The 10,323-nt window shown below is 50.6% G+C and overlaps 1 protein-coding gene across 3 annotated transcripts in view; it reads left to right on the top strand.

Moving 5' to 3' along the window:
* The window catches only part of LOC137415668 (E3 ubiquitin/ISG15 ligase TRIM25-like), a 62,306-nt gene extending 53,808 nt beyond the window's left edge, over positions 1 to 8,498 (top strand). For all 3 annotated transcript variants that reach the window (XM_078770099.1, XM_078770097.1, XM_078770098.1), the window contains exon 8: positions 7,641 to 8,498. In XM_078770099.1, the coding sequence (XP_078626225.1) occupies positions 7,641 to 8,167 (527 nt within the window). In that variant the 3' untranslated portion in view covers positions 8,168 to 8,498. The remainder of the gene's footprint in view (positions 1 to 7,640) is intronic.
* Positions 8,499 to 10,323: the final 1,825 nt, after the last annotated feature.

Consider the following 10,323-nt stretch of genomic DNA (forward strand, 5'->3'; position numbering starts at 1 on the left):
CGTGGTGGAAGAGAGGATGATAAACGTGGTGGAAGAGAGGGTGGTAAACGTGGTGGAGGAGAGGGTGGTAAACGTGGTGGAAGAGGGTGGTAAACGTGGTGGAAGAGGGTGGTAAACGTGGTGGAAGAGGGTGGTAAACGTGGTGGAAGAGGGTGGTAAACGTGGTGGAAGAGGGTGGTAAACGTGGTGGAAGAGGGTGGTAAACGTGGTGGAAGAGGGTGGTAAACGTGGTGGAGGAGAGGGTGGTAAACGTGGTGGAAGAGAGGGTGGTAAACGTGGTGGAAGAGAGGGTGGTAAACGTGGTGGAAGAGAGGGTGGTAAACGTGGTGGAAGAGAGGATGGTAAACGTGGTGGAAGAGAGGGTGGTAAACGTGGTGGAAGAGAGGGAGGTAAACGTGGTGGATGAGAGGGTGGTTAACGTGGTGGAGGAGAGGGTGGTAAACGTGGTGGAGGAGAGGGTGGTAAACGTGGTGGAAGAGAGGATGGTAAACGTGGTGGAAGAGAGGGTGGTAAACGTGGTGGAAGAGAGGGAGGTAAACGTGGTGGATGAGAGGGTGGTTAATGTGGTGGAGGAGAGGGTGGTAAACGTGGTGGAAGAGAGGGTGGTAAACGTGGTGGAAGAGAGGGTGGTAAACGTGGTGGAAGAGAGGGTGGTAAACGTGGTGGAAGAGAGGGTGGTAAACGTGGTGGAAGAGAGGGTGGTAAACGTGGTGGAAGAGAGGGTGGTAAACGTGGTGGAAGAGAGGGTGGTAAACGTGGTGGAAGAGAGGGTGGTAAACGTGGTGGAAGAGAGGGTGGTAAACGTGGTGGAAGAGAGGGTGGTAAACGTGGTGGAAGAGAGGGTGGTAAACGTGGTGGAAGAGAGGGTGGTAAACGTGGTGGAAGAGAGGGTGGTAAACGTGGTGGAAGAGAGGGTGGTAAACGTGGTGGAAGAGAGGGTGGTAAACGTGGTGGAAGAGAGGGAGGTAAACGTGGTGGATGAGAGGGTGGTAAACGTGGTGGAGGAGAGGGTGGTGAATGTGGTGGAGGAGAGGGTGGTAAACGTCGTGGAAGAGAGGGTGGTTAATGTGGTGGAAGAGAGGGTGGTAAACGTGGTGGAGGAGAGGGTGGTTAATATGGTGGAAGAGAGGGTGGTAAACGTGGTGGAGGAGAGGGTGGTTAATGTGGTGGAAGAGAGGGTGGTGAACGTGGTGGAGGAGAGGGTGGTAAACGTGGTGGAAGAGAGGGTGGTAAACGTGGTGGAAGAGGGGCTGGTAAACGTGGTGGAGGAGAGGATGGTAAACGTGGTGGAAGAGAGGGTGGGAAACGTGGTGGACGAGAGGGTGGTAAACGTGGTGGAGGAGAGGGTGGTAAACGTGGTGGAGGAGAGGGTGGTAAACGTGGTGGAAGAGAGGGTGGTAAACGTGGTGGAGGAGAGGGTGGTAAACGTGGTGGAAGAGGGTGGTAAACGTGGTGGAAGAGGGTGGTAAACGTGGTGGAAGAGGGTGGTAAACGTGGTGGAGGAGAGGGTGGTAAACGTGGTGGAAGAGAGGGTGGTAAACGTGGTGGAAGAGAGGGTGGTAAACGTGGTGGAAGAGAGGATGGCAAACGTGGTGGAAGAGAGGGTGGTAAACGTGGTGGAAGAGAGGGAGGTAAACGTGGTGGATGAGAGGGTGGTTAATGTGGTGGAGGAGAGGGTGGTGAACGTGGTGGAGGAGAGGGTGGTAAACGTGGTGGAAGAGAGGGTGGTTAATGTGGTGGAAGAGAGGGTGGTGAACGTGGTGGAGGAGAGGGTGGTTAATGTGGTGGAAGAGAGGGTGGTAAACGTGGTGGAGGAGAGGGTGGTTAATGTGGTGGAAGAGAGGGTGGTGAACGTGGTGGAAGAGAGGGTGGTAAACGTGGTGGAAGAGGGGCTGGTAAACGTGGTGGAAGAGAGGGTGGTTAATGTGGTGGAAGAGAGGGTGGTTAATGTGGTGGAAGAGAGGGTGGTAAACGTGGTGGAAGAGAGGGTGGTAAACGTGGTGGAAGAGAGGATGGCAAACGTGGTGGAAGAGAGGGTGGTAAACGTGGTGGAGGAGAGGGTGGTAAACGTGGTGGAGGAGAGGGTGGTGAATGTGGTGGAGGAGAGGGTGGTAAACGTCGTGGAAGAGAGGGTGGTTAATGTGGTGGAAGAGAGGGTGGTAAACGTGGTGGAGGAGAGGGTGGTTAATGTGGTGGAAGAGAGGGTGGTAAACGTGGTGGAGGAGAGGGTGGTTAATGTGGTGGAAGAGAGGGTGGTGAACGTGGTGGAGGAGAGGGTGGTAAACGTGGTGGAAGAGAGGGTGGTAAACGTGGTGGAAGAGGGGCTGGTAAACGTGGTGGAGGAGAGGGTGGTAAACGTGGTGGAGTAGAGGGTGGTTAATGTGGTGGAGGAGAGGGTGGTAAACGTGGTGGAGGAGAGGGTGGTTAATGTGGTGGAAGAGAGGGTGGTGAACGTGGTGGAAGAGAGGGTGGTAAACGTGGTGGAAGAGGGGCTGGTAAACGTGGTGGAGGAGAGGGTGGTAAACGTGGTGGAAGAGAGGGTGGTGAACGTGGAGGAGAGGGTGGTAAACGTGGTGGAAGAGAGGGAGGTAAACGTGGTGGAAGAGAGGGTGGTAAACGTGGTGGAGGAGAAGGTGGTAAACGTGGTGGAGGAGAGGGTGGTAAACGTGGTGGAAGAGAGGGTGGTTAATGTGGTGGAAGAGAGGGTGGTGAACGTGGTGGAAGAGAGGGTGGTGAACGTGGTGGAAGAGAGGGTGGTAAACGTGGTGGAAGAGGGGCTGGTAAACGTGGTGGAAGAGAGGGTGGTAAACGTGGAGGAGAGGGTGGTAAACGTGGTGGAAGAGAGGGAGGTAAACGTGGTGGAAGAGAGGGTGGTAAATGTGGTGGAGGAGAGGGTGGTAAACGTGGTGGAAGAAAGGGTGGTAAACGTGGTGGAGGAGAGGGTGGTAAACGTGGTGGAGGAGAGGGTGGTAAACGTGGTGGAAGAAAGGGTGGTAAACGTGGTGGAGGAGAGGGTGGTAAACGTGGTGGAAGACAGGGTGGTAAACGTGGTGGAAGAGAGGGTGGTAAACGTGGTGGAGGAGAGGGTGGTAAATGTGGTGGAGGAGAGGGTGGTAAACGTGGTGGAGGAGAGGGTGGTAAACGTGGTGGAGGAGAGGGTGGAAGAGAGGGTGGTAAACGTGGTGGAGGAGAGGGTGGTAAACGTGGTGGAGGAGAGGGTGGTAAACGTGGTGGAAGAGAGGGTGGTAAACGTGGTGGAAGAGAGGGTGGTAAACGTGGTGGAGGAGAGGGTGGTAAACATGGTGGAGGAGAGGGTGGTAAACGTGGTGGAGGAGAGGATGGTAAACGTGGTGGAAGAGAGGGTGGTAAACGTGGTGGAAGAGAGGGTGGTAAACGTGGTGGAAGAAAGGGTGGTAAACGTGGTGGAAGAAAGGGTGGTAAACGTGGTGGAGGAGAGGGTGGTAAACGTGGTGGAGGAGAGGGTGGTAAACGTGGTGGAAGAGAGGGTGGTAAACGTGGTGGAAGAGAGGGTGGTAAACGTGGTGGAAGAGAGGGTGGTAAACGTGGTGGAGGAGAGGGTGGTAAACGTGGTGGAGGAGAGGGTGGTAAACGTGGTGAAAGAGAGGGTGGTAAACGTGGTGGAAGAGAGGGTGGTAAACGTGGTGGAGGAGAGGGTGGGAAACGTGGTGGAGGAGAGGGTGGTAAACGTGGTGGTGGAGAGGGTGGTAAATATGGTGGAAATGAGGAAGAATGATGTTTGATAAGGAGGATAAATGATTGCCTTTTTTCTGGGTCTACCTTTGTCTTTTTGTTTATCTTTGACCTCGTACCAATGATGGTGCATTTCATGTTCAAATCATTTGGATTTTTACCTCCGCCACCGAAGGTGTAATGTTTTCAGCCCTGTATGTTTGCTTGTCTGTCTGAACAAGATATCTCAAAAAGTTGTGGACGGATTCAAACGGAATTTGGCAGAGATGTAGCGTATGTGACAAGGACGAAATGATTAGATTTTGGTGAAGATCCGGATTCGGATCCGGATAGTAGAATTTTTTAAGTGATTCTTCACCATTCGGAGATGGTGCCAAAAATGATATGTAGTAGGATATCTCAAAACGTTGTGTACGGATTTGGACGAAACTTGGTGGACAGGTTGGGTGTGTGATGAGGACTAATCGATTCGATGTTGATCTGAATGTGGATTCGGATGCGAGAATGATTTGATTTTTAAGTGATTCTTCACCATTGAGAGATCGGGTGACAAGTGATGTACAGTATAACATGATATTTTAAAAAGTTATGTACGAGTTATGACGAAACTAGGTTGATGAGTTGGTTTGGCGACGAGAACAAGCCGATGAGATTTTAGTTCAGTTCCGAATTCAGATCCGGCCGATCAGTGCGATAGAAACCATGAACTGTTCAGCCTGGCGGAGGTATGCGCTCTACCGAGTGACGTTCTCGTTTAATTTGTGATAATCGTGGATTAAGTTGATATCCCAAGCCGATCGTCCATTTTGTTTTTTTTAGAAGGTTTGTGTTGACGGTTCTTTGTTGCCTTTTATCTTCACCTCCTCTTCCCTTTATAAGGGGTGAGGTCCGATGGCACCAAACTCCTGCCCTTCCTTGGCCACGATACTCCTCCACTTCCTTCTGTCTTCAACCAACTCTCTCCACTCTCCAATCATCCCACGTTACTGATATCTCTCCTCACACAATCCTCCCATCTCAAACGCGGTCTCCCTCTTTTCCTCCGACTTGCTCCTTCAACCTATCTACTCTCTTTGCCAGTCTCTCTTCCCCCATCCGCATCGTGTCCAGCCCATCTCAGCCGGCATTTCACCAATCTCCCCGTCAAGCTCATCTGCACATCAATCTCCTCCCTCAGTTCATCCATTCTCGTTCTATCCACCCTCTTCACTCCCATAATCCCTTTCCTGACGTCCTTCCACACAAAACTTCTGCAATTCCCCTAAATGCCACTCCATACTTATTCTCCTCCTTCTCCAAACCTTCTGCTTCTTCGCAAAGTTCATCTCACCTTCCTTTCATCTTCTCCTTGTACTGTTTGGCGACGTTTCCTCTCCACTTCCCCTGCCTAAAAATTTTCCGATCCCTGCTCTTAACTTCCCTCCTTTCTTCATCCATTCCACAAACATCACAGTCCTGTGCTCGGTGGTAACGTGCTCTCTGCCACTGCCTTGCAAATCAGAGAGAGAGAGAGAGAGAGAGAGAGAGAGACAGAGACAGAGAGAGAGACAGAGAGAGAGACACAGAGAGAGACACAGAGAGAGACACAGAGAGAGACACAGAGAGAGACACAGAGAGAGACACAGAGAGAGACACAGAGAGAGACACAGAGAGAGACACAGAGAGAGACACAGAGAGAGACACAGAGAGAGAGACAGAGACAGAGAGAGACACACAGAGAGAGAGAGACACACAGAGTGAGAGAGAGACACAGAGAGAGAGAGAGACACAGATGGAGAGAGAGACACAGAGTGAGAGAGAGACACAGAGTGAGAGAGAGACACAGAGTGAGAGAGAGAGAGTGAGAGAGACACAGAGTGAAACTCCTTTCTGGTCTTGCACACTCTGCTCTTTCCCAGCTTTGTCCTCCCCCACCCCACCCCCCCACCCCCATTTCCCTTCCCCATGTTTCTGCAGGGCTCACATGGTCCACCATCAACTCACTTCTGGTGAAACTACCAAAATCCAGGATCACTGCTCACCTCCTCATTCGTTCCTCCTTTTCTCTCTTGTGGAACCAACTTCCACTTCCTCTTCAATCCCATTCCTCCCGACAGGTCTTCACCATCAGCTGATTATCCCCAATCTAAAATCATGAACTCTTCTGACCCCACGACACCCCGATCTCTCCTTCCAAATTTCCAGCGTTTCTTTCTTCGAGGTCCCTTCTGGATCTACCTTCTCCACCCCATGCATCCTCTTCTGTCCCCCATTGTTTGTCCACCTCCCTCTGTCTTTCTTTAAATACCTGAATGAGAGTTTATAAATACCCCCCCTCCCCTCCTACCCAAAATACCCCCCTTCCCCTCCTACTCCATAATTCCCCCTCTCCCTCCTACTCCAAAATACCCCCCCTCCCTCCGACTCCAAAATACCCCTCCTCCCTCCTACTCCAAAATACCCCCCCCCTCCCTCCGACTCCAAAATACCCCTCCTCCCTCCTACTCCAAAATACCCCCCCTCCCTCCGACTCCAAAAATCCCTTCTCCCTCAGACTCCAAAATACCCCTCCTCCCTCCTACTCCAAAATACCCCCCCTCCCCTCTTACTCAAAAATACCCCTCCTCCCTCCTACTCCAAAATACCCCCCCTCCCCTCCTACTCCATAATTCCCCCTCTCCCTCCTACTCCAAAATACCCCCCCTCCCCTCCTACTCCAAAATACCTCCCCTCCCCTCCTACTCCAAAATACCCTCCTCCCTATTACTCCAAAATACCCCCCCCTCCCTCTTACTCCAAAATACCCCCCCTCCCTCTTACTCCAAAATACCCCCCCTCCCTCTTACTCCAAAATACCCCCCCTCCCTCTTACTCCAAAATACCCCCCCTCCCCTCCTACCCAAAATACCCCCCTTCCCCTCCTACTCCATAATTCCCCCCCTCCCTCCTACTCCAAAATACCCCCCTCCCTTCCGACTCCAAAATACCCCCCTCCCCTCCTACTCCAAAAATACCCTCCTCCCTCCGACTCCAAAATACCCCCCCTCCCTCCAACTCCAAAATACCCCTCCTCCCTCCTACTCCAAAATACCCCCCCTCCCTCCGACTCCAAAATACCCCTCCTCCCTCCTACTCCAAAATACCCCTCCTCCCTCCGACTCCAAAAAACCCTTCTCCCACAGACTCCAAAATACCCCTCCTCCCTCCTACTCCAAAATACCCCCCCTCCCCTCTTACTCAAAAATACCCCTCCTCCGTCCTACTCCAAAATACCCCCCCTCCCCTCCTACTCCAAAATACTGCCGCTCCCCCTACTCCAAAATACCCCCCCCCTCCTGTCCTACTCCAAAATACCCCCCCTCCCTTCCTACTCCAAAATACCTCCCCTCCCCTCCTACTCCAAAATACCCTCCTCCCTCTTACTCCAAAATACCCCCCCTCCCTCTTACTCCAAAATACCCGCCTCCCTCTTACTCCAAAATACCCTCCTCCCCTGCTACTCCAAAATACCTCCCCTCCCCTCCTACTCCAAAATACCCCCCCTCCCTCTTACTCCAAAATACCCTCCTCCCCTCCTACTCCAAAATACCCCCCCTCCCTCTTACCCCAAAATACCTCCCCTCCCTCTTACTCCAAAATACCTCCCCTCCCCTCCTACTCCAAAATACCCCCCCTCCCTCTTACCCCAAAATACCCCCCTCCCTCTTACTCCAAAATACCTCCCCTCCCCTCCTACTCCAAAATACCCCCCCTCCCTCTTACCCCAAAATACCCTCCTCCCCTCCTACTCCAAAATACCTCCCCTCCCCTCCTACTCCAAAATACCCCCCCTCCCTCTTACTCCAAAATACCCTCCTCCCCTCCTACTCCAAAATACCCTCCTCCCTCTTACTCCAAAATACCCCACGACCCTCTCCAACAAAGTCTGTGACCCCGCGTTGTGTCCACAGATGGACGGACCCCGAGTCTGGACCCAAACTCTGCAAATCCTTGGATCAAGATCTCCCGGGATCTCAGGACGGCGACTCGAACCGAGACCGACAATCATCACCCGGAACATCCTGATCGGTTTGATCGTTATGCACAAGTTCTTTCATCTGATTGTTTCTCCTCGGGTCGTCATTACTGGGAGGTCGATGTGAGGTCGAGTAGTTCGTGGCTAATCGGAATCTGTTTAAACTCCATGGGGAGGAAAGGGGAAGGGAATGAGTGCAGGTTGGGAGGGAATCCCGAGTCTTGGTGTTTGCAGAAATATCAAAACAAATACTACACATGCCACAACTGTCAAGAAACCCTCCTTTCCGTGCCGGGGAATCCTGAACGGTTTGGGTTCTTGTTGGATTGCGAGGAGGGAGAGTTTACGTGTTTCGGGGACTCGCGGGTTCTGCACGTGTTCAGGGGGAACTTCCTGGGCCCCGTTAAACCCGCGATTGCGGTTTATGATGATGGTGACTCCGTGCGGTTTTGCTCGTTTTAATGATTTCGTTCATTCCATTCTGTTTGTGATGGAAGTTTATTCCACAATCTGCAGGTTATTTTGTGTTGAATTTATTAAAATCAGGTTATTGTGTATAACATATATTCACCAGCTGATGAAAGTTTATTTTAAATGAAGTTTACGAAGGGAATAAGTTTTGTTTCCTGATGTCCTCAACCGACATGAACTGGAAGTCCAAATCTCTCCATGAATGTTAAATTTAAATAAAAACAATTCCCGACATGCTTTTCGGGTTTAAACCCAGTTTCGACCCAAATCAGAACAATCACCACGTGACCTTTTTTGTCCAATAAAATGAACCAACGATGAACCACAAGGAGGAGCAGTTTTTAGTCATCCGTTTGCCGTGAATCAGACGAAGAACCCTCAAGGTGACACGTTCATTCTGATCCTCTTCTTCATTCAAACCATAAAATCTCCAGGTAATTATTTTATTTCTTATTCCAATCGATCGGGATTGCGATGTGTTTAACCTATTGATGACGTCACATCTGTGCCCCAAAGGTGTAATCTATCTCGACTTTACCTTAATTTCAAGTGAAGATCTCAGAATGAAAAAAAACAATTCTCCAGGTGAACCCCAAGGTGTGTTCAGTTACCAAGGTTCTTGAAGAGCTCTCGCCAGGAAGCTTAATCATTCCAGCAAGCACTCCATGTAAAACTGTTAAGGAACGGCTGGCTTGGCAAGCGCTAGCTAGGTGCTTGGTAACTTGACACACCTTTCTTGTGTGAACCCCACCTGTCCCCACGTGCTTATTTCGAGGTAAAATGGAGCCGGGTTCACCGCAATGTCTGGTTGTGTGATCAATCCCTCAATACAGACTCGGTCCAACCCACGGGATCCCTTGGATCTTTGCACCCGGTCTCCTGGGCTATGATTATCATCTCCTCGTTCGACATCTTCTTGGTCCATGATATCGAGTTCATCGTTTCACGAACCTCACAATCTCCGCAATTGATGTTCGTGCTCCGATCTTACCACGTGACGTCACAATGTAATGTATTCCGTTTAAATTAAATAAATCCGTGACGTCAACAAGTGATCTGCATCACAGGTAAACCGTTCAACATGGATCAACGCTCCAGTAATCCTGGTGCTGGCTTTACGGTTAAAGTGGCTCGCTGAAGATCTTGGGGTCTTGAGTTTGAGCCCCTGTCGTGATGTTGACAAAACACCAACAATATCAATGGATCAGATTCTTTAATATTGGGTAAAAGGAAACGATCAAATTGTTCACTCAAGTTGCAAAGTCTTCCCTGAGTTAACTTGCTTCAAAGATGGGTCCATCATTCTCGACCTGCAGAGATGGTTTACGAGGTAAATGTGGTGGTGGAGGTAAATAAACTTGACATGTAAACCAGGTGTAAATGACACAAATATGGTGGACCCAGTGTGTGATCCACTTCAGCAATCGGTTACTTTGTAAGGATCTACGTAAGGATCTCCATGACATAAATGTCAATGAATAACAAAATGGTGAAGGACCAAAAGAGGTAGAACTCATCTCCCTCCTCCCCCTCTCCCTCAACCAGGTGAGCTCCAACCTCCTCATAATCCTTCAGCGCGGCGAGGTCCTCCCGTGCCTCCGCGAACTCTCCCTCCTCCATTCCTTCCCCCACATACCAGTGCACAAAGGCACGTTTGGCGTACGTCAAGTCGAACTTGTGATCGAGTCATGCCCAGGCTTCCGCAATGGCCGTCGTGTTGCTCAACATGGACAGAGCACGCACACAAGACTTTGGCCATGATAAAGCTTGCAGATTATTGTGAGAAATCCCTGAGGATATCCCGAAGACTCAATAGCTCAGTGGGTTGTTTCTGCGCACGTGATGTCCTTGGGTTTGAGTCTAGGGTTGAGTCAGCATTTTGGCAGACTCGTCCCACGCAGGAATATATTCGTTTGTTAAATAAATCTAATATATATATATATATAATCGGGAGATTAAATAAGACGCAGACGTCGCTTCAGGACGGTCGATCTTTAATTCTCGACAAGCTTTCGACCAACAAACGTCTTCTTCTTAGTCTCCAGAAACAACAGGCATGTATATCAGACAACTATGTACATTGTACAGTGATATGTGTAGAAGATGCATACAGAAAGAAGAGCCACGCTAAAGCTCACTCACCGTCC

Source organism: Myxine glutinosa, chromosome 1 (assembly GCF_964187855.1).
Source record: "Myxine glutinosa chromosome 1, kmMyxGlut1.1, whole genome shotgun sequence".
NCBI classification, from domain to species: Eukaryota; Metazoa; Chordata; class Myxini; order Myxiniformes; family Myxinidae; genus Myxine; species Myxine glutinosa.